The sequence below is a fragment of the Amblyraja radiata genome, chromosome 11 (genome assembly GCF_010909765.2).
Source record: "Amblyraja radiata isolate CabotCenter1 chromosome 11, sAmbRad1.1.pri, whole genome shotgun sequence".
Taxonomy (NCBI): Eukaryota; Metazoa; Chordata; class Chondrichthyes; order Rajiformes; family Rajidae; genus Amblyraja; species Amblyraja radiata.
In genome coordinates this window covers 28,873,723-28,898,405 of record NC_045966.1, presented here as the reverse complement: position 1 = coordinate 28,898,405, position 24,683 = coordinate 28,873,723, and the positions used below count along the sequence as shown (strand labels likewise).

At 41.2% G+C, this 24,683-nt stretch overlaps 1 protein-coding gene across 13 annotated transcripts in view; it reads right to left on the bottom strand.

Annotated features, from left to right (window-relative positions):
- Positions 1–24,683, bottom strand: part of ablim3 (actin binding LIM protein family member 3) — a 248,001-nt gene that overhangs the window by 9,261 nt on the left and 214,057 nt on the right. For 8 of the 13 annotated variants that reach the window (XM_033029602.1, XM_033029599.1, XM_033029611.1 and 5 more), the window contains 5 exons: positions 21,949–22,083; positions 16,856–16,932; positions 11,852–11,999; positions 2,256–2,285; positions 625–683 (listed from right to left, as the gene is read on the bottom strand). In XM_033029602.1, the coding sequence (XP_032885493.1) occupies positions 625–683; positions 2,256–2,285; positions 11,852–11,999; positions 16,856–16,932; positions 21,949–22,083 (449 nt within the window). The remainder of the gene's footprint in view (positions 1–624; positions 684–2,255; positions 2,286–11,851; positions 12,000–16,855; positions 16,933–21,948; positions 22,084–24,683) is intronic. The other 5 variants (XM_033029604.1, XM_033029601.1, XM_033029606.1 and 2 more) reach the window with 2 other exon arrangements.

The window sequence follows — 24,683 nt, the reverse complement described above, 5'->3', positions numbered from 1 at the left end:
CAGAATCTCCTTCCTAGTCCTACATATGTTGTTAATGCCTATAAGACCAAGACAATGGGATCCTTTCCCTCCCCCTCCAAGTTCTTACCTTAATGAGATGGCTTTACCCTTTAAACCAGGCAGGCTCTTGAGACTGTCTTTGAGGCAGAGAACAGTATTGATTTCCCTAACTATGCTATGGCAGTCCTTCAACCCATATCTCTGGCCAAAGGAAAACGGAAAACTGGTAGCAGATACGCTATGCCTCTCTCGCTTCCTTTAATAACCTGGGATACATTTTATCTTAGCCTGATGATTTATCCACATCACATTACCTTTAAGACAAATTACACTGGATCTGCAGTGAGCAGATGCAAATGGACATTTATAAATTTTAGATATCTTTTAATTTCCTGTACTTACTTAATTTGTAATCAAATTATGTAAAATGACAACTATCCAGTCCGCTAAATCTGATATCGTAATATTATCCAAATGCAGAGTGCAGGAAATTGGTTGACAACAGAATATATTTAATAGAAGGAAGTGTGGGAAGCAGATATTTATTCTGTACATGTCCCAAACCTTTTGTCCTCACTTCTAAGGGAGTAAACTCAGGGTAACACAAATTGATCGAAATCTTACCCTGTGCATTCCATTTCTCATGTAGGCAGGAAGAGAAGCAGACTTGGAAATCAGTGGATCTGTGGTAGAGAACATAACACCTTTATCAGCATTACTGACAGTAAAAGTAAAACCAAACTGCCTTCATCAATCAATGAAAAAAAGTCATGAATGGAAAATGCATTTCTTGACTTATCTCCAGGTCTGAATTCCAAACCAACAGTGCCTCCCAGTCAAACAAGCCTCCCATGTTCACCCCCCTGTAGCTCTGCTTAGAACCACTAGATGTCACTTAAAGTCTAAGATTAGAATAATCCTGTGGCGACATGCAGGATGGATGGATGAGACACTTGATAGATTGCTATTGGTTTAAATAGAAATGTCTTTGCTCACTTTAACAACCTATCCTAGCAGCCTAATACACTGAAATCTTATAGAAATGATGATAGAGAATAGCACATTTAAACAAAATGTTAAAATATTTTACGTAAGCCTGATTTACAGCTTGTAGAAATCTCTTTTGTGGTGTTCTCAATACAGATAGTTATACAGATAATCATACAGATGGAAAAGCAGAGCTCTCCCCACTTCCAAGCAAACTCCTCCCTCACCCATAACCTTTCATTCCCCCACCCCTTCACACAAACTCTGTAATATCTCGGAGGGCAGTTAAAAAACAACAGACGTAAAAAAATGCTATACCAGCTGAGGAGATATCAAAGAAAGGGAGGCATGAAGGCCACATACACACAGCACAAGAATAAGGAAAGCAACAGTCAGGCAATTTTATTTCAAATTCTGGAAGCAACATTGTATTTAATGTTAATGCAGAATGCTGTATAAATAATTAGTATGGGAATTATAACCAAGCCGTTTTTATTAACTTTTAACCTCTAAAGAGAAATCAGATAAAAACATAACCATGATATTAAAAAAGTTATAAAATTGCTGCACTATAGTTAAACATTTTTAAGTAAGCTACATAGAGGGCCTGTTGACAGATCATGTATTTTTTTAGATTTACAAATGTAAAACACTGCGGAATATGTATTTTGTGTGATGACATACATATCACAGGATTAAACAATGAATAGCAATGTACCACTAACCAAGCAAAATGTAGTACAGGATTATGTAATGAAATCAAAGCACAACTATGCAGTCCTGTGGTTAGACCACTCTTGTCAGTGCCTCAAAGCAACAAGTATTCCATTTTCCACTTGTGGAGGAAGTTGTGGTGGCAGATGCTAGTTTAAACTGAAGATATATACAAAATGCGGGCAGCAACTCTGGAGAGAAGGAATGCTTGGCGTTTCAGATCGAGACCTTTCTTCAGAAAAAGGGTCTTGACCCGAAATGTCACCCATTTCTTCGTTCCATTATCCTCTTATCTTGTCCTTGTGTGCAGCGACAGTTAAAGTTAGCTGCTCACTGATTCTAACTAGTTGTAACCTTCCCAGCACGCCCAACAACCTGCATCAAACAATGAGGGGGTTACAAAACTTGTAGTATGAGATGATTCTGTAAGGCGGTAACTGGAGCTGGAAGGACAGGTGGTAGACTAAATCATGACTACAAAAGAAGTATCCTGGTCTACCCTGGCATTAGAAATGTGAGAACCAGAGTTCAGCAGTAAATAGACTTCAACTCACCGCTATCACCCATGTGAAGTCCACGTGAAGCTGTAATCAAAGGATTAAATGAACATTAGAATAAGGCAATGGAATTGCTCCTCCTGGAATTTCCCTCTTACCCAATTTGGCTCAAATGCTTTTCCAATGAGCACCTTTCACCTCACTGAGCAAAGATGTCAACCAGAGAAAAATGATTTTTTAATCACTGTCTGAGATAGTGCAATTGACTGCAATTGAACTTACTGAAGTGAACAGCCAGTGGAAAAATGTTGCAAATGATCTCCTGATAATTGTTATCATTAGCATTTTTTTCTCATTGAAAAATGGAAGGAACAAAGAACCAAGGTTGATAACATTACTAACAGGGATTCATCTTATTTGGCTGTAAGAGTAATAGGGTTGTGTTAGTGGGAGATTTAAACTTCCTAAATATTGAGTGGGTCACTTATAGGGCAGAGTGCTTGGATGGGGTGGAGTTTGTTTTTAATTTAATATTTAGAGGGTCCTACTACAAAAGGGGCATCACCGAGCCTTCCCTTGGAAAATGAGGTAGGGAAAATGACTGAAGTTTCATTGTGGGAGCTTTCGGGACCAATGGCCATAATTCTATTAGTTTTAAGGTAAGGGAGAATGATAGGACTGGTCCACAAGATAAGGTCCTAAATTGGGTCAAGGGCAATTTTGGAAGTATTAGGTGGGATCTTAACCATATAACCATATAACAATTACAGCACGGAAACAGGCCATCTCGGCCCTACAAGTCCGTGCCGAACAACTTTTTTCCCTTAGTCCCACCTGCCTGCACTCATACCATAACCCTCCATTCCCTTCTCATCCATATGCCTATCCAATTTATTTTTAAATGATACCAACGAACCTGCCTCCACCACTTCCACTGGAAGCTCATTCCACACTGCTACCACTCTCTGAGTAAAGAGGTTCCCCCTCATGTTACCCCTAAACTTCTGTCCCTTAATTCTGAAGTCATGTCCTCTTGTTTGAATCTTCCCTATTCTCAAAGGGAAAAGCTTGTCCACATCAACTCTGTCTATCCCACTCATCATTTTAAAGACCTCTATCAAGTCCCCCCTTAACCTTCTGTGCTCCAGAGAATAAAGACCTAATTTATTCAACCTTTCTCTGTAACTTAGTTGTTGAAACCCAGGCAACATTCTAGTAAATCTCCTCTGTACTCTCTCTATTTTGTTGACATCCTTCCTATAATTGGGCGACCAAAATTGTGCACCATACTCCAGATTTGGTCTCACCAATGCCTTGTACAATTTTAACATTACATCCCAGCTTCTATACTCAATGCTCTGATTTATAAAGGCTAGCATACCAAAAGCTTTCTTTACCACCCTATCTATATGAGATTCCACCTTCAAGGAACTATGCACGGTTATTCCCAGATCCCTCTGTTCAACTGTATTCTTCAATTCCCTATCATTTACCATGTACGTCCTATTTTGATTTGTCCTGCCAAGGTGTAGCACCTCACATTTATCAGCATTAAACTCCATCTGCCATCTTTCAGCCCATTCTTCCAAATGGCCTAAATCACTGTAGACTTTGGAAATCCTCTTCATTATCCACAACACCCCCAATCTTGGTATCATCTGCATACTTACTAATCCAATTTACAACATCTTCATCCAGATCATTGATGTACATGACAAACAATGAAGGACCCAACACAGATCCCTGAGGCACCCCACTAGTCACCTGCCTCCAACCCGACAAACAGCCATCCACCATTACCCTCTGGCTTCTCCCATTCAGCCACTGTTGAATCCATCTTGCTACTCCTGCATTTATACCCAACAGTTGAACCTTCTTAACCAACCTTCCATGAGGAACCTTGTCAAAGGCCTTACTAAAGTCCATATAGACAACATCCACTGCTTTACCCTCGTCAATTTCCCTAGTAACCTCTTCAAAAAATTCAAGAAGATTAGTCAAACATGACCTTCCAGGCACAAATCCATGTTGACTGTTCCTAATCAGACCCTGTTTATCCAGATGCTTATATATATTATCTCTAAGTATCTTTTCCATTAATTTTCCCACCACTGAAGTCAAACTAACAGGTCTATAATTGCTAGGTTTACTCTTTGAACCCTTTTTAAACAATGGAACAACATGCGCAGTACGCCAATCCTCGGGGACTATTCCCGTTTCTAATGACATTTGAAATATTTCTGTCATAGCCCCGGCTATTTCTACACTAACTTCCCTCAATGTCCTAGGGAATATCCTGTCAGGACCTGGAGACTTATCCACTTTTATATTTTTCAAAAGTGTCAGTACTTCTTTTACTTTGAAACTCATAGTATCCATAGCTACTCTACTAGTTTCCCTTACCTCACATAATTCAATATCCTTCTCCTTGCTGACATTGACTGGGTTAGACTGTCTGGAGGTAAAGGGATGTCTGGTAAGTGGGCAGAATTTAAAAGTGCAATAGCATGAGTTCAGGAACAACATGTTTCTGTAAGGGTGAAGGACAGAACTGACAGGTGGGACTACCTTAGATGGGGTATTTTGGTTAGCATGCATGTGTGGGACCAGAGGGCCTGTTTCCATGCTGGAATTTTACTAGGATTCTTTGAATGGATTTAAAAGCATAATTCCTTCTTCCAACAAAATAATAAGAGGAGAAACCAACAATTAAAAATGAAAATAAATACATACAGATTTCTTCTGGCTCAATGAATTTATTGTGTAATGTCACCACTTGAGTTCTTGTTTTCATTTGTCCCAAACATAAATGTAACTAAGTTATACAAGTTCTTCAATAAAATGTAGAAAGTTCCAGTTCCCCACCATCCTTTGCGAGGAAATCTTTCCTAATCTCTCCTGTAATCCTTCACAAATTATTTGACATCCCTGTTTACTCAATGAAGATAAATACGTCTCTTAACCACAAATTTTCTATGTTTGTTTCAGTAAAGTTCCACATTTAAAGCTATTGCAACTTCCTAAATAACCGACTCTGCAGACTGACTCGGCCATTTAATACTGAGATAAAGAGAAGGTTCTCCTTTAAGAAGATTGTGAAGCTGTGGAATTCTCTCCCCCTGGAAGACTCTGAAAGCTCGGTCATCAATTATATTTAAAACTAAGGTTGAAAGACTTTTGGATATTACAGGAATCTTGCATGTGGGGATAACGAATAATAGTACTGACATAGAAGATCAGTGGTGATTGTGATGAGCAGTCTCGTGGGGCTGAATACTTAATTCTGATTTAAGTATCCTGATCCTACTTCTGAAATTCTTATGGGCCTCCCCAATTAACCACTATCTCACTACCTCCTCCAATAATCATGTCTAAGCTGATTCTTTATGACCTTTTGGTTCAGCAATGTACAATACATTCAGGGTAAAGCCATGAGTCCAGTGGCAAAGTGAGAGACTGGAAGCACAGACACCTGCCCTCCAGATCTCTGCATTGCAGTGCACAGATTAAGATTAATACACGCTGTCACATGCACTACAGTTGTCTTTCATTTCTCAATGAAACCAACAGCTATTACTCAGTGCATTCTGTGAATTCCAAGGATGGCAAAATGCAATAATTTGCAATGATTGTGATCAGAATCCAAAAATATGGCTTTTCCAAATATTAATATTATCTCAGCGTTTCATCTTTATTTTTCTCCCTCAGCCCTGCACATCCGTTACATCTCTTCAAAATTTAGTCCAAGAGTAGCAAGCTACTGCAAATACCAGTAATGCCAAATAATAGGAAATAGCTGAAAACTATGGGGCAGCAGAATAGTTGATTATTTTCATTCTGTACTGAAATAAACATTGTTTCTTCTCTACTGTACTCTTTTTACAATACAATAAAACTAATAAGGGATTGCAAGGGAACAGTATATACAACCTTTGTCCTATTCTAGTGATTCATTGAGTGGTGGACCAGTCGGGGCTTCCCGAGAAGATCAAGGCATGGATTTACCAACATGGTATCCTGCCAAAGATACTCTGGCCACTTCTTATCTACAAAGTCCCAATCTCCATCGTAGAGAGATTGGAGAGGAAAGTCAGCAGCTTCCTCAGTAGGTGGCTGGGACTGCCCAGGAGCCTTAGCAGCATTGCCCTTTATGGAAATAACACCAAGCTCCAGCTACCCCTGAAGTCCCCGGAGGAGGAGTTTAAGGTGACCCGGGCCAGAGAGGTGATGCTGTACAGGGATTCCAGCGACCCCAAGGTGGCTCAGGCTGGGGTGGAGGCCGTGGCGGACTGGGTCTAAAAATATTGGTTGCCAGGAGACAAAGGGGGCCCACTTCATCAGAGGCCCACTTGATATAGGGGGCCCACTTCATCAGGGGCCCACTTGCCATTGGGCAAGCTGACACCCTGGCCAGTCCGCCACTGGGTGGAGGTGAAAACTGGGATGAAGTGGAGAGCCGGCAAAGCCGTGCTACAAGCGGAGTCTCGGATACGCCACAGACTCCTGGTGGGAGCAGTGACTCGGGGAAGAGCTGGTCTGGGAATCTTCCCATCTCCCCAGTTTGACAAGGCCAAGGCGAAGGAGTGGCGCACGCTGGTCTAGGAGGAAGTGCGGGCAGCGATGGAGGAGGAGAGGTCTACCAGAGGGGTGGGCTTGAGGCAGCAGGGGGCCTGGACAAGGTGGGAGCAGGCCATGCATCGATAGGTCACATGGATTGAGCTCTAGCAGGTTGAACCACAGCACATAAAGTTCCTGGTCCAGGCAGTGTATGATGTATTGCCCAGCCCATCAAACCTCCATCTGGGGCAAAGCGGAATCTCCGGATTGCTCACAATGCTCAGGGAAGGGAATGTCGGAACACATCCTGAGCTGTTGCCCAAAGGCTCTTGGACAGGGCCGGTACACATGGCTTCACGACCAGGTTCTCAAACCCATTGCAGAAGCCATCAGCATGGGAATCAGCAGCTACAGACGAGCATGACCCACCACCTAGATGATCACCTTCGTGAAGGCTGGAGTGCAGCTGCCAAGAACCACAGCAGCCAGGAATCCGTCAGAAATCCTGGCGACTGCGCAGGACTGGCAACTTTCTGTAGACCTGGTGAAATAGCTGAAGTTCCCACAGCACATTGCCACGACCACCCTGAGGCCAGACATCCTCCTGGTCTCAGAGGCGACCAAAAACATTGTCTTGTTGGAACTGACAGTGCCGTGGGAGGATTGTCTGGAGGAGGCCCACGAGAGGAAGATGACCAAGTATGAAGAGCTGGTCATAGACTGCCGTAAGCAGGGCTAGAAGGCAAGGTGTATGCCCATCGAGGTTTGCTGCAGAGGTTTTGCAGGGCAATCGCTCTACAAACCCTTGAGTGTACTGGGCATCCACAGAATGGAAAGGAGAAGAGCCATTGCAGTGGCAGCGGAGAAGTCCTCGAGATGGCTCTGGATCAGGAGAGGAGGTCTATGGGGAGGAGCGAATGCCACCTGAACACGTCGTGGTCTGGCCAACCACGGCCGGGTCGCCTGGGTGAGGATGTCTGATGTTGAAAGACCCGAAACACCCAATGACCCCAGGTTACATCACTGATGATGTATTCAGAAGCATATCAATATGTCATTTATCAATCAATCAACTCACACTTTGCAAATCTTTGCCTTGGAATAATGTTCTGGATGTTATTTTCACTCTTTCCAAAAATAAAACTGAATGTAATTGCAGGCTGATGAGTTTTCTTACATTATTTGGTTTTGGAAACTACTTAAGTCATACTTTAAATCCAATGTGAAAATAATTTATGTACATTGTCGCCATATGTCCAATGCTGTGAACAAGTTACAGAGAGCATGGAAGCCAATCTTCAAACATATGAGGTGTTAGGTGTTTGCTCCTTGCAACTGATTAATGTGCCAGTGTCTAATGTGTAATAGTTGTGTACATCAGTCTAAGCAAACAATCATCATGTGCATGAGGTACCATAAGGTTACTTGTGAAGTGCAATTGCTTTTAAAAATAATAATTCTGTCCAGTAATAACTTTTGCTATATTATTGGAAACAACTAATTTCATCTGTGTGGTTTTTTTCAGGACTGGCATAGTAAAGGAAAAAACAAAGCCAAGGTTTACAATTTGCAATCTGCTAGAATCCTATCACATGGCCATGTAGTTTATTTAATCTTCATAAGCACCCTTGGTTTGCTCTGAGCAGTCAAAGAATGTAACAATAACATTTCAGGCTCCTTCACTCAATTGCTTACTGTGCTGAAAATAGACACAAAGTGCTGGAGTAACAACGGTACAGGTAGCATGGGTGGGTGACATTTTAGGTCAGGACCGTTCTTCCAATGCTTATTGTGCTGATTAGCTGTCAATTTTCAGGATTTCCCAACATCTTTTAAAACATTTAGTGCCACATGGACATCACTTACACTCTTCACACTACTGTGTGTTTTTCACCAGTTCATTTGATTTGTCCCTAAAAATCTAGATACTAATTTGACAAATTCTGAATAAAACCAAAATATTAACTAGACTTCTAGATTTATCAATTTACTTAAATGTACCAAAGCATGGGCTTTCATTCTGGCTTAGAAAAACATAGAAACATGGAAAATAGGTGCAGGAGTAGGCCATTTGGCCCTTCGAGCCTGCACCGCCATTCGATATGATCATGGCTGATCATCCAACTCAGTATCCCATCCCTGCCTTCTCTCCATACCCCCTGATCCCTTTAGCCACAAGGGCCATATCTAACTCCCTTTTAAATATAGCCAATGAACTGGCCTCAACTACCTTCTGTGGCAGAGAATTCCACAGATGCACCACTCTGTAAAAAATGATTTTCTCATCTCGGTCCTAAAAGACTTCCCTCTTATCCTTAAATTGTGACCCCTAGTTCTGGACTTCCCCAACATCGGGAATAATCTTCCTGCATCTAGCCTGTCCAACCCCTTAAGTTTCTATAAGATCCCCCCTCAATCTTCTAAATTCTAGCGAGTACAAGCCAAAAGAACAAAGAACAGTACAGTAGAGGAACAGGTCAAGAGAGTCAAGAGTCAAGAGTCATGAGTGTTTAATTGTCATATGTCCTAGACAGGACAATTACATTCTTACTTGCTGCAGCACAACAGAATATGTGAATATGTAAACATTGTACATAACGAGGAAAAAAAGAAAAAGTTCAATAAATAACAAATATAGTGCAAATAACAAATAATAATATAGTCTTTTGCAGTTCAGAGCTCAGAGCTTATTCGATCTTGTATTTAATAGCCTGATGACTGTGGGGAAGTAGCTGTTCCTGAACTTGGACTTTACATATTTCAGACTCCTGTACTTTCATCCTGATGGCAATGGTGAGATAAGTGTGTGGCCAGGATGGTGTGGGTCCTTGATGATTTTGGCTGCCTTTTTGAGGCAGCGACTACAAAAGATCCCTTTAATGGTGGGGAGGTCAAAGCCAGTGATGGACTGGGCAGTGGTCACAACCTTTTGTAGTCTTTTTCTTTCCTGGATGTTCAAGTTGCCGAACCAGGCCATGATGCAACTAGTCAAAATGCTCTCTACCGTGCACCTGTAGAAGTTTAGGAGAATCCTCTTCGACATGCCGAAATTCCTGGCCAGGAATTTGAAGTTATTGACCCTTTCCACCATCGTCCCATTGATATAAACAGGATCATCCTTCCCCTACCAAAGTCCACAATCAGTTACTTAGTCTTATTGATGTTGAGAGCCAGGTTGTTGTGCTGGCACCATTTGGTCAGTTGGTCGATCTCACTTCTATACTCTGACCTGTCCCCATCTGTGATTCGTCCAACCACAGCGGTGTCGCGGCGAACTTGATGATGGAGTTTGCATGGAGTCCTTTGGCCCGCAGTGTTTGTGCTGAACATGATGTCAAAATAAACTAATCTTATCTGCTTCCATATCCCTTCAGTCCCTGTATATCCATATGCTTCTGTAAAAGCTGTAAAAGGATTTATGAAAGGGAAATCATGCTTGACTAACCTTCTGGAATTTTTTGAGGATGTGACAAGTAAAATGGATGAAGGGGTGCCAGTGGATGTAGTGTATCTAGATTTTCAGAAAGCCTTTGATAAGGTCCCGCACGGGAGACTGGTGACTAAAATTAGAGCACATGGTATTGGGGGTAGGGTGTTGACATGGATAGAAAATTGGTTGGCAGACCGGAAGCAAAGAGTAGGAGTGAACGGGTCCTTTTCAGAATGGCAGGCAGTGGCGAGTGGAGTGAGTGCCGCAAGGCTCGGTGTTGTGGCCGCAACTGTTTACCATATATATTAATGATTTGGAAGAGGGAATTAGGAGCAACACCAGCAAGTTAGCGGATGACACAAAGCTGGGTGGCAGTGTAAACTGTGAAGAGGATGTTAGGAGGTTGCAGGGTGACCTGGACAGGTTGAGTGAGTGGGCAGATGCGTGACAGATGCAGTATAATATAGATAAATGTGAGGTTATCCACTTTGGCGGCAAAAACAAGGGAGCAGATTATTATCTTAATGGGGTTAGGTTAGGTAAGGGTGGGGGGGGGGGGGGGGTGTGTGTACAGCGAGACATGGGTGTCCTTGTACACCGGTCACTGAAAGTTGGCATGCAGGTACAGCAGGCAGTGAAGAAAGCTAATGGAATGTTGGCCTTCATAACAAGAGGATTTCAGGAAAGGAGTAAAGAGGTTCTTCTGCAGTTGTATAGGGCTCTGGTGAGACCACATCTGGAGTATTGTGTACAGTTTTGGTCTCCTAATTTGAGGAAGGACATCCTTGTGATTGAGGCAGTGCAGCGTAGGTTCACGAGATTGATCCCTGGGATGGCGGGACTGTCATATGAGGAAAGATTGAAAAGACTAGGCTTGTATTCACTGGAGTTTAGAAGGATGAGGGGCTCTCTTATAGAAACATATAAAATTATAAAACGACTGGACAAGCTAGATGCAGGAAAAGTGTTCCCAAATGTTGGGCGAGTCCAGAACCAGGGGCCACAGTCTTAGAATAAATGGGAGGTCATTTAAAACTGAGGTGAGAAAGAGATTTATCACCCAAAGAGTTGTGAATTTATGGAATTCCCTGCCACAGAGGGCAGTGGAGTCCAAATCACTGGATGGATTTAAGATAGAGTTAGATAGAGCTCTAGGGGCTAGTGGAGTCAAGGGATATGGGGCGAAGGCAGGCACGGGTTATTGATAGGGGACATTCAGCCATGACCACAATGAATGGCGGTGCTGGCTCAAAGGGCCAAATGGCCTCCTCCTGCACCTATTTTCAATGTTTCTATGTTTCTAAAGCCTCTTAATACCACTTTTATATCAGTGTTCCAGGCTCGCACAACCCTCTGTGTAAAAAAACTTGCCTCGCACATCCCCTTTAAACTTTCCTCGTCTCACCTTGAAGCTATGCTCTCTAATCTTTAACATTTCCACCATTTCCACTGCCCACCCTGTATATGCCTCTCATAATTGTATACACTTCTATCAGGTCTCCATTCAATCATTAGCTTTGTAGCTAATGCACCCTAATCTATACAGCTTTCTGCTGAACATTTTCTACACCCAATATGGACAAATATTGTAAGATCAGAGTCCTCTAACTATTGAATGAGTTAGAGTTTGCTTATAGAAACTACTGAAAGATGACTTTTTACTTACATCCATTGAGTGGAGAATCAAAGCCTACATTATGTAGATATTCTCTACTTGTTGAAGAACTTCGTGTTGTCCAAGGATCGTTATCATATGTCCCTGATCTAGCTTTCATTTCCTCCTTCAGAATTAATCGATTAATGCCACTTTGTATCTAAAATAAGAGAAGCAAGAGAATAAAATTGTCAAAACAATACCTCTTGTTTTTTATTAATTCATCCCATAGACATAATTATTTAGAGCTTGGGAATACATAGATGAGCCAAGAATATGACTTTATAACCAATTGATACGGCTGGAGCAAATTGATAATGCCCACTTCATTAATATCAAATTAAAATATAAATAGGTGGATTAAGGTAAAAGCTACAGCACGGTATTGTCACTTAGGTGGAAGCATATAAATAGATTAAAAATTGAAAATATTGTACCAGGTTTTAATATATACCATTCCCAATAACACATTGTTTATTTTAGTAGGGTTATGAAAAGGGTTAAACACGTCTCAGCTAAATGAAGCTAAGTGTTTGCAGGCTGCTGATTGTTCGAGCTAGCCTTGGAAGGAGGACAGTGACTATGAGATGCCATAACTTCCAATAAACAGAACCGATGCAGATCCTGTTGGGCCTCAACCTCTGCATGTTAAGGATGCACCATCAGCTTCCAGGACTAATTGGGTGATCCTCACTAAATAATTTGCATTAAAAAATAATGTACTGTGAATACAGAGAGCACGCTAGTGTTAACAGCTAACAGATGGCCATGGGATTTAGTCAAAGGATTCAATACCAGAAGGATTGCAAATGACAGTTACTGGCAGACTCTGCTTTGAAACAGGCCAGAGTGCTATAATAAAGAGCACTGCTATCTTGTATGGGAAAGCAATTTAGTTGTAGAATATGTAAATAAATATGGCATCACTAGATAACATATGTGCTTAGTTGTGTGACATTGTGTTCACTCTGTATGTTTAGAGCAGCACAGCACAGAAACAGGCCCTTTGGCCCGCCATTTCCATACAAGTCTTTTTTACCCATATTCACCAATCCCATGTGACAACATTAGGTCCTCATATTTCTATGTCTTGCCTGTTGCAGATTTCCTTAAATGTTACTATTGTATCTGACCATCATATCCTCTGCTACCAAGTTTCAGATATCAGCATTTTGTGTAAAATATGTTCCCCTCAGATCTCTTTTAAAGATCCTTCCTCACATCTTAAACCGATTTATGAGGAAAAGATTTTGATTTTCTACCCTATTGAAACTCTTAACAGGTCAGCCCTCAACCTCCTTAGTTCTCTGGAAAACAAATCTAATCTTTCCCCTTCAATCCAGACAATATCCTTTAGTGATTCCCCTCTGTCCTCTTTCCAGTACAACCACAGCCTTCCTTTATTATTTAATTTATTAATCGTTATTCCAAATCACACAGTCAGTGAAGGTAGAATGCAAAAGTATTGATGTTGGTGACGTGGTCAACTCCTTTGAGCAACTGTATAAACTGCAAGTAGATAAAGTCTGGGGTAGGGGGTAGTGTTACTGCCTCAAAACTTTACAGATTTGATCCGAACCCCTGGTGTTTGTTGTGTGGATTTTGCAAATTCTGCCTGTGTTAGTTTAGATAGGTGGCAGGATCGTCAGGGAGGGGCATGTAAGAGAAAATGGGTTACTAGTTTTAGTTTAGTTTAGAGGTACAGTTTAGATAATAGTTTTGGCCTACCGTGTCCACGCCGACCAATAAGCAGCTGCACAATAGTTATATCCTACATAGTAGGGACAATTTACAGAAGCCAATTAACCTACAAACCTGCACATCTTTGGAATGTGGGAGGAAACCGGAGGACCCGGAGGAAACCCACATGGTCACAGAGAGAATGTACAATCGTGTATAGTACAGCACCCATAGTCAGGATCAAACCCGGTTCTCTGGCACTGTAAGACCGCAACACTACTGCTCCGCCACTGTGCCGCCCCTACTGCTGTGCCACATCTGCTTCCACTAGGTGGGGTAATGGGATCTCACTTGGAGGCCTCCCCTCCCTCTCTCCAACACTCCTGAGATGTCACCTGTACGGAGTCCCCTCTTTCCACCTCCCACTCCACCAGCAGCTCCACCTATGACTCTTCATACTGCTCAGGTCAAGATGATGCTGGACAGACTGAAGCCAGGGAAAGCAGTGGGGCCCGATGACACCAGCCCAAGGCTACTGAAGACCTGCTCTTCAGAGCTGTGTGGTATTCTAACACACCTGTTCAACCTGAGCTTGCGTCTACAGAAGGTTCCAAGGCTGTGGAAAACATCTTGCCTGGTACCTGTCCCAAAGAAGCCCCATCCCACTCACCACAATGACTACAGACCAGTAGCGCTCACCTCACATATTATGAAGACATTTGAGAGACTTGTCCTTTCCTACATCAGGACTAGTGTGTCAACTCAAATGGATCCTTTACAGTTTGCATATCAGCCTAACATCAGTGTCGATGATGCCCTCATTTACATGCTGCAGAGGGTGTACACACATTTGGACACTACCGATGCATCTGTAAGGATTACATTTTTTGACTTCTCAAGCGCCTTTAACACAATTCAACCCCGACTGCTAGGGGAGAAGATGGAGAAGATGAAAGTGGATCCATCACTGGTACTGTGGTGTTTGGATTACCTTTCCCTCAGACCACAGTACGTGCGCCTACAGAACAATGTCTCAAGCACCATCTTGAGCAGCACAGGGGCTCCACAAGGAACTGTGCTGGCTCCATTCCTGTTTACCATCTACACCGCGGATCTCCAATATAACACCAACAGCTGCTTTTTGCAGAAATTTTCGGATGACACAGCTGTTGTCGGCCTCATCAAAGGGGGCAATGAGGAGGAGTATAGAGACATAATAAGCAACTTTGTGGCGTGGAGTGCACACAATAACCTCCATCTTAACACCACAAAAACCAAGGAGATAGTTGTGGACTTCAGGAGGGGGAGGAGGTGGACTCAACCAACACCAATCACCATTAAGGGCACTGAGGTGGAGGTGGTCGCTAACCACAGGTACCTTGGTGTGCAGCTTGACAGTGAGCTGGACTGGAAGGGTCATATGGAGGCGGTGTACAGGAAGGGACAAAGTCGACTGTATTTTTTAAGGAGGCTGAGGTCATTTAACATCTGCCAACCCCTGCTGTGCAGTGTCTACCATTCAGTGGTGGCCAGTGCTCTGTTTTTTGCTGTGGCCTGTTGGGGAGATGGCGCCCGCATAGCGGACAAAAACAGACTGGACAAGCTAATCAGGAAGGCCGGCTCAGTGGTCGGGGCTGAGCAGCGAACGGTCCAGCAGGTGGCAGAGGCCAGAACTCTGAACAAACTGGGTTCAATAATGACCAACCCCACTCACCCAATCCATGCCCTGAAGGTGATCAAGAGCAGCATCTTCAGTCAGAGACTGATTGCACCAATGTGCAAAACTGAGAGACATAGGAAGTCTTGTATACCAGCTGCTATAAGGTTATATAATGCGCATAAATAACTGCACTTTTTTTCATTCATTGTATTTTAATTTGTATTTTAACTTGTATTTTAACTTGTTAAGTATGGAAGCTATTTGAGGAAATGTGTGGTGTTGTGTCTGTCTTGAAGCTGTCGTGGCACTGTAATTTCCTGTAAAGGATTATTAAAGGTATAATCAATCAATCAATCAAACCTGGATCTCTGGCACTGTAAGACCGCAACACTACTGCTCCGCGACTGTGCCGCCCCTACTGCTGTGCCACATCTGCTTCCACTAGGTGGGGTAATGGGATCTCACTTGGAGGCCGCAGGGACATCGCCGGATATAGAACATAGAACAGTACTGCACAGGAACGAGCCCTTTGGCCCACAATGTTTGTGCCGAACATGTCAATCCTTTCTATGCCTCTCATAAGTGATATACATATCAAAGACACTATGGAGATAGATTTATTCCAAGAATTATCTCAGATTGAGGTGAAAATTTAAAATAGTACGTTGGCTGCTTGATCTCAGTGCAAGGGACCCAAGGGAATAGCAAGCAAAATCATGAGTTTGAACATACTCATGAAATGCGCAGTATAATTGGTGACAATGTTGATACAGAACATAACTGAAGAAAGTCAAGAGGCAACACCTGCACTGAATCCAAAGGCAGGTAGATTTGCTGTGTCTCCAGACTCAAGTTAAGCTACATCAGTATAACCCTGAAGATCAGAATTTGCCACTCAGTTAATCAATGAAATCTGAAAAATTCTAAATGTCTTTTTTTTTTTGTTTAAAGAGGAAAAAAAAATTAGTATAAGTAAGTAAATATGAACTCTTTGCATGTTGCATTTTATCGTGTGCATCATTATGCGTAATCTAAGGGGAATCTTAGATAAACCAGGCATACCTTCCCATGTTTCCTATGCATTACTGTGCACATTCTGCACGTATTCATAAAGAACCTACAGTGGCATATATGAAAGATCGAATTACAATATTAGGATAACACTTAGTAGCTTTAAACCAGTAGAAATGACAGTGCATCAACTTGCAGCAGCATTTCAATCATCTGAGGGATTGATTACTTTTTAAATCAGCAATGGAGGTTTTCATATTATTAAAATAATGCTGCAAAATATTAGATTTCACCACACGGCAACTTAAAGTAAGATCTTCAATGTGACATAAACATGTGGAGCTGAATCTGTACTTTTTGTGTGTGTTGTGTGTCTGTACTGTGCTGTATTGATGGTGAATGCCAATTTTTTAATTGAAATTATATGTATAAAGTGATTGGGATTGATTCAGAAATTGTTCAGGTGCGAGTTCCACAATGATCTTTTAATTTAGGAATCATCTTGCTGTTTGCATATGAAAATAGCTATTTAAGACACGAGTATGGATTTCTGTTTAATGTTAATTGTCCATTGTCTAATTGGGATTACCTACTGCCATATCATTTTCTGTATTTGGATAAGCATATTTCCACTGGCAACTAATCATCTGAGATAAAGTTCATACCCTCTGAATACCCTGGTCCCATATATTTTGACCTTCATCCTCAGCTCCACAAGAAGACCTTCGACTCCATCTTGTGGCTGAAAAAGAAGACAGATCCATCAACAATGATCTTCAGTTATCAGTAGGTAGACAAAAATGCTGGAGAAACTCAGCGGGTGAGGCAGCATCAATAAACAATAGACAATAGACAATAGGTGCAGGAGTAGGATATTTGGCCCTTCGAGCCAGCACCGCCATTCAAGTGATCATGGCTGATCATCCCCAATCAGTACCCCGTTTCTGCCTTCTCCCCATATCCCCTGACTCCGCTATCTTTAAGAGCTCTATCTAGCTCTCTCTTGAAAGTATCCAGAGAACCAGCCTCCACCGCCCTCTGAGGCAGAGAATTCCACAGACTCACAACTCTCTGTTAGAAAAAGTGTTTCCTCGTCTCCGTTCTAAATGGCTTACCCCTTATTCTTAAACTGTGGCCCCTGGTTCTGGACTCCCCCAACATCGGGAACATGTTTCCTGCCTCTAGCGTGTCCAAACCCTTAACAATCTTATATATTTCAATAAGACCTCCTCTCATCCTTCTAAACTCCAGAGTGTACAAGCCCAGCTGCTCTATTCTCTCAGCATATGACAATCCCGCCATACCGGGAATTAACCTTGTAAACCTACGTTGCACTCCCTCAATAGCAAGAATGTCCTTCCTCAAATTAGGGGACCAAAACTGCACACAATACTCCAGGTGTGGTCTCACTAGGGCCCTGTACAACTGCAGAAGGACCTCTTTGCCCCTATACTCGACTCCTCTTGTTATAAATGCCAACATGCCATTCGCTTTCTTCACTGCCTGCTGTGCCTGCATGCTTACTTTCATAGACTGACGAACAAGGAGCCCCCAGATCCCATTGTACTTCCCCTTTTCCCAACAATGCCATTTAGATAGTAATCTGCCTTACTGTTTTTGATACCAAAGTGGATAACCTCACATTTATCCAAAATAAACTTCATCTGCCATGCAGCTGCCCACTCCTCAACCTATCCAAGTCACCCTGCATTCTCATAGCATGCGGGGTGACTTGGATCTATAGAACGAAGGAAATAGATGATGTTTCGGGTTGACACTCTTCTTCAGACTGATGTGAGGGTGTGGGGGGGGGGGGGGGGGGGGGGGGAAAAAGAAAGGAAGAGGCGAAGACAGTGGGCTGAGGGAGAGCTGGGAAGGGGAGGAGAAAGCAGGGACTACCTGAAATTGGAGAATTCAATGTTCATACCACTGGGATGTAAACTGCCCAAGCAAAATATGAGGTGCTGCTCCTCCAATTTACGGTGGGCCTCACTCTGGCCATGGAGGAGCCCCAGGACAGAAAGGTCGGATTCGGAATGAGAGCCACCGGGAGATCCGGTTGGTTATTGAGAACCGAGCGGAGGTGTTGGGCGAAGCGATCGCTAATCCTATGCTTGGTCTCACCGATGTAGAGCAGCTGACACCTAGAGCAGCGGTTGCAATAGATGAGGTTGGAGGAGGTGCAGATGAATCTCTGCTGCACCTGGAAAGATTGTTTGGGTCCTTGAATGGAGTCAAGAGGGGCAGTTATCAGGGGCAGTTATCAGTAGATAAGTCGGTGAACCAAAGCAGAACATTGACAGCTACCAGATTAACCCTCGTGTCTTCTCAATTCTCGCCATATTTTTCTATTCACCAGTTGCTCTAAAGTTGTTACCATATAAACGTCACAGGCTGGACACATAATTCATTATTTTGAATTGATAATCTATTTAATGCAGTATTTTCTGGTATTCAGATATGCTGACATTATATCTGTTCTCTGCATCAATTTAGAATGCCTCATTAATGTTTTTACTAACACTGTCATAGCTCCCTTCACTCTGCTCTGAAGAGCAAAGCATAAGCTCCATCGATCTTTCAATACAGTTAATGAAGCTGTGCTCAATATCAGATATTAAAATCCTCTTTGTGTTTAAACTCAAATAATATGGCTATGCTTGGTCTAACATTAGCTTAGTTTTACCCCTGACAATGACATAAATTATTTGAAAGTGCATTTATCTTTTTTCTACAAAAACATTGTTTCCAAGCAGTATTTGTATTACCTAGGGGTCAAATATACTCTTGTGAATTAGGCATTACATCTAATATAATTAAAATTCACTATGGTTTACGTGATTAATTATGACTATGTTATTCTACACCTCTGCAAGTGCTGGTTCCAAAAGATTAAAAGAAAAACAATGGGGGCAGCTGGCTCTCAAATGTATATATTTGACAAAGGGGTACAATGTTCTACCATAAAAGGGAATTCAGCACTGCAGCAGCATACTAAGATTGACTGAAAGTTAGATAAATATATACATATAGCAAGTCATAACCTAAATTGAATATCATGATTAAGAATTTAGTTGTGAAAATTACAGCAAAATCTCTGATTTTAAACCTGTATTGGCCTCCTCAGGCAGAAATCTATTTGTTTATGCATCTGTCTATTGTAGTTAACATTTCATGATATAAAATTCATTTTTTGTACTTTTAAATACAAAACCATTCAAAGCATACAAAGCAATGGCTGGAATTACTCACAAGATGCTCTGTGTCTATATAACTGCAACAGACACATTGGTTCCAATTCTATTTTCTGTTCACTTTCAAACAGCACTTAATGTAACAAAAGTTGTCAAGCTGGTTGTCTGTGGATCATTGACACTTTGACGCTCTTCTGCACCCATGAGCAAGTTTCATTCTTTGTTCATCAATAACCTTCAAATACTTCAGCTGGCCTGGTCAAAAATTCACTGTCAGCATTTCTAACTCCTTTCTTTCCGAGCAAGTGCTTCAAAGATGCAGTTTAGGATTTCATTGCCACTATTTCTCCACGTTGCATTTTTGTTATGCACGTCACTTACTTGAAGAAAACTACACAAATACATAAAGGCCAAACTTATGACATTATCCTGGAGGATACGTATTGTTGGCCACCAGTAACATCCAGTAGATGATTTTGATAACTTAATTCAGATTTTTTAAATTAACAAATTTAAATACTCACATAGTTAACAATGCACAAGATGTGTGTGGTATGGATTTCACCACATCACAGTCTGTCTAGCTCAGTGAATGTAATCCATTAACAAATTCATGTTTGCTAAAATTAAGCTTTCTCTTGCCACTCAATTTCTGCTGCATTACTTAAATTATTTTGATGTTTGAAAGTCTATTTTGCTTCATATCATTTTCTTGCTAATGCAGCAGCTGTGAAACAAGAACATGATGCAATAAAGTATTTTTTCCATTTTTGACTTTAAAAGACTGAAATTGATACGTTATTCTCTGTTTTCAGGTTTAGCTCCCCCTTAACCATTCCCAACAATAGTTGTGGTTTCTGATTACTCATAGAGTCATGCAGCATGGAAACAGGCCCTTTGGCCAACCTGTCCATGCTGACCAAGATATCCAATCTAACTTAGTACAATTTCTCTGCATTTGCCCATATCCCTCTAAGCCTTTTCTATTCATGTGCCTACCTCCACTACTTCCTCTGACAGTTTGTCTCACGTATACACACCACCTTCTGTGTGAAAAGGTTGTCCCCTCAGGTTCATATTAAATCTTTTCCCTCTCACTGTAAAACCCATGCCTCTAGTTCTTGATTTCACTACCTTGGTGAAAACACTCCGGGCATTCACCCTTTCTATTCCAATAATATTATGCACCTCTTTAAGATCGCTCCTCAGCCTCCTGTGCTCCAGGGAATAAAATTGTAACCTTCATAATCACTCCCTGTACTTCAGGCTCTGTAAGGCCCTGCCCACTTCAACCTTCTTGGTTATTTCTTCCAAAAACTCAATCATAATTATGAGATGAACTTCTATTCACAAAACCTTGCTGGTCATCTCTACTCAACCCATGCATTTCCAAATGCATGTATATCATAGCCTTCAGAATCTTCTCCAGTAATATTCCTTTTACATATTTGTACAGTTTTGGTCTCCTAATCTGAAAAAAGACATTCTTGCCATAGAGGGAGTACAGAGAAGGTTCACCAGACTGATTCCTGGGATGGCAGGACTTTCATATGAAGAAAGACTGGATAGACTCGGCTTGTACTCGCTAGAATTTAGAAGATTGAGCGGGAATCTTATAGAAACTTACAGAATTCTTAAGGGGTTGGACAGGCTTGATGCAGGAAGATTGTTCCCGATGTTGGGGAAGTCCAGAACAAGGGGTCACAGTTTAAGGATAAGGGGGAAGGCTTTTAGGACTGAGATGAGAAAAACATTTTTTACACAGAGAGTGGTGAATCTGTGGAATTCTCTGCCACAGAAGGTAGTTGAGGCCAGTTCATTGGCTATATTTAAGAGGGAGTTAGATGTGGCCCTTGTGGCTAAAGGGATCGGGGGTATGGAGAGAAGGCAGGTACAGGATACTGAGTTCGATGATCAGCCATGATCATATTAAATGGCGGTGCAGGCTCTAAGGGCCGAATGGCCTACTCCTGCACATATTATCTATGTTTCTATGTCCATGTTTCCTTTCATAGCTGTAAGGCTTACAGGTCTATGGTTCCCAGGGTTATCTTTGCAGCCCTTCTTAATTAGAGACACAATGTTAGCCATCTTTCAGTCTTGCTGCACCTTACCCATGTCTAAAGATGATTCAAGTGGGCACTCATGTAATTTCTTCTCTAGCTTCCCACAGTGTTCTTGGATATATCTAATTAGACCCAGGAGATTTATCTACCTTCATACATCTTAGGACATCCATCACCTCCTCAATTGCAATGAGGACCATCCTCAAGACATCTCCATTAAATGTCCAAAGTTCTCTGATCTTCATGACAAATAGTTATTGAGGACTTGGCCCATTTCCCATGACTCCACACATAGTTGTCCATTTTGATTTCTGAGGGAGTCATTTCTCCTTCTCATTATCCTTTTTCTCTTAACATATTTATAAAGTCTGGATTTGCTTTAATCTTATCTGCCAAAGCTATCTCATGAATTAAAAATGTAAAGTGTTTCTAATAACTAAATACATGCATTACATTATTAAAAACAAACACATAACATCTACCAATTTGGATGCTTACCTTTCGGTGAAGTTGGGTAATGCCAATACTCAGATTCTGATTGCTGGAAGATATCTGGAGAGTAAGCTGCGGGATATCTTGCAGACTGTACAATATCCTCACTGGTTTTGCTTTTTGTTGCTATGTACACATATTCTGAGAAATAAACACCCCGCAGTTAGCATATTAGGTACTTGATTTGCATCAATTAATTTCCATTCACATTTCTGCCTATTGTTCACAGATTAAGCATCAACTTTGTTCTATTATTCTATCTCTTTCTCTGAGAGTTCTTTCATGATGTATCGCTCACTCTCACTTCTTTACATTCCCACTGAAACTGAAAAATAATTAGGTGTATGACCCAGCTGAGTTTTACTTTCCACCTGTTGCAAGAAATACAGAGAAGAATGCTTGTCTTAGTTATCATCAGCTGACTCAGCAAACTTTCATCAAACCAATGTTTGTACCACATCAGCCAATAGCTTTACCAACCAGATCATCCGTGGTGATAAAAATGATTTTTTTGTGGCATTTTGTTTAATGTAGGGTTAACCAAGGTCTTATTCCAGCACCAACATGATTAAGCAATGTTAAATTTCATACATTGGCTTCCATTGGCTATGCTATATACATTAACTTGCTCTAGTAAAACCACGTACAGATTGTAGCCAAACAAAAAGTTAAAAAAAGGGAATAATATCATATTTCAGGAAAATTATGTGCCTGCACATTCTCTTGTCAAAGATACACAGAAGTGCACGTCTTTATAATATATTCATTAAACAACGGTGGCCATCAATGCACTTTCTTGCTCCACCAATAACTAATCATAAAATATTTATTAAGTGCAGTGAAATGGAAGTGTGCAATCCAGTTAATCCCACCTACATTAAACTGGCTGGTTACATGTTAGCATGACTGAAACAAGTGATGCCAGTATAATATGCTATCACGGCATTGTATATCATACAACTGGAACTGAATTTCAATTAAGCTATTTTATTGCATTGACTGCAAATTGGCTCAGCAGTAGCAGACAGAAATGAGGTATAATGGGCAGCTACTCAAATTGGCAGTGTGAAAATAGTGGTACCCTGCATGGATCTGTGTTGGGTCTCCACTTCGATGGCGCGATAGGAATCTACATATCCAAGCATGCTAATGAGTCAGAGACAAGCGTTACTGCAAGCCCTGTAAATGGAAGTGCTAAATTACAGCGATAATAGGGCAGACCTCACATCCAGCAGTAGTGCTATAGTCTTACCACGCACCCAGATAAAACCTCTTCTGGTGATCAACCCAGCAAGAATTTGATGGGACTACTGAGGAGATTCTTTGTGGAGAGGCATCGAAAGGGCCTTTCTTGACATAAGGGACACCATCCTGTCCACAAACCAGCTAAATTATACTCCCAGAATTACCCAGAAATGTCATTACTGAAAATCCTTTAAACTACCCAGATTGAAATATTCAAAAATGTCCAAAAAGTATTAAAGGCTTAGAAAAATTAAAAATATGGGGCTTAAACATGCTAATAAACTTAAATAGAATTAATATATGAAGAACTCTGAAAAGTTGAAATGAAAAGTTTTAAATACATTTATATCAAAAACAAAAAAAGTCCTGATTAAAAAAACACTGAGATTAAAGAAAATCTTGTAAAGATGAAAAAGATTATGTTATAAGTTTTTAACTTCCAGGAAGTATTTTCAAAATTAATAAAATCCATCCCAAGGCTGCAACAACATTTCTCTTCCATTTAAATCAAGATGAGAGTATACTTGTGCCTCTAGGCATTGTTACATAACTGCATCTAAATGGTGTTCAATCACAGTTATGTCTCCCACATTAAACACTATGAGAAGTCTAGCTTCAGAGCATTGCCTGCTGGCTAAGTGTAATGCAGAAGCAGCAAATTCCAAGACTTTGCATTCATACTTGCGAGCCTGGTAATCTGGACAATATGTTCATTATATGGGTTAATGATAAAAAATACTGACATTGCCACTGCAAAATCATTGATTTTTAATAAATAATGTTTATTGATTTAGAATGTTTCTACATGCCATGGACATTCAGAAGCATTTTTAGCCATTTTACAGTGGAGAATTGTTTTGGCTACTCACGTAATTGCATTACATAAGATCCAGTGAAGGATCCATAAAAGGCAGATTTGAACTTGAACTTATGTCCAAGTTGATCATGGGTAGCCCAAAGCTGGCAACAATTGTTGGCCTGGGTGAAACAGGTATAGCCTTTAGCGGTGAAAAATGATCAGATGTGGAGATTCAAAGGGTGGTGACATTACACGCATTTTGATTATGAAATGTCATGGAGATTTATACAAAATTAATAAATAGTCAAGGGACTTGGAGGAAACTTTCCCCCATAAGAGAGATGTCTCAAGATAGAGAAGGTTTATGGTTTAGAGAAGGGGAAGAAGGTTTTGAGGTGAATTGGGAGGCTGGTTGGTGGAGACAGGTACTCTGATAATATTTAAGAAATATCTTGTGAAAAGCACAAATCACGAAGGCATGTAAAGCCACAGACCACCTGAACGCTATTAAATGGGAATAATAATACTTGAGGGTGGGCATGGATATAATGGGCTGAAGGCCTATGATTTGATGGGACTTGAGGGAAAAACATCATTCCTTCCTGGTCCCATAGAAACTCACTGCAACTCATCTTGATATATGATCATTTTTATTGACCTCAGGCAAATAACAGTCTGAACGTTTGCTGTATAGCCA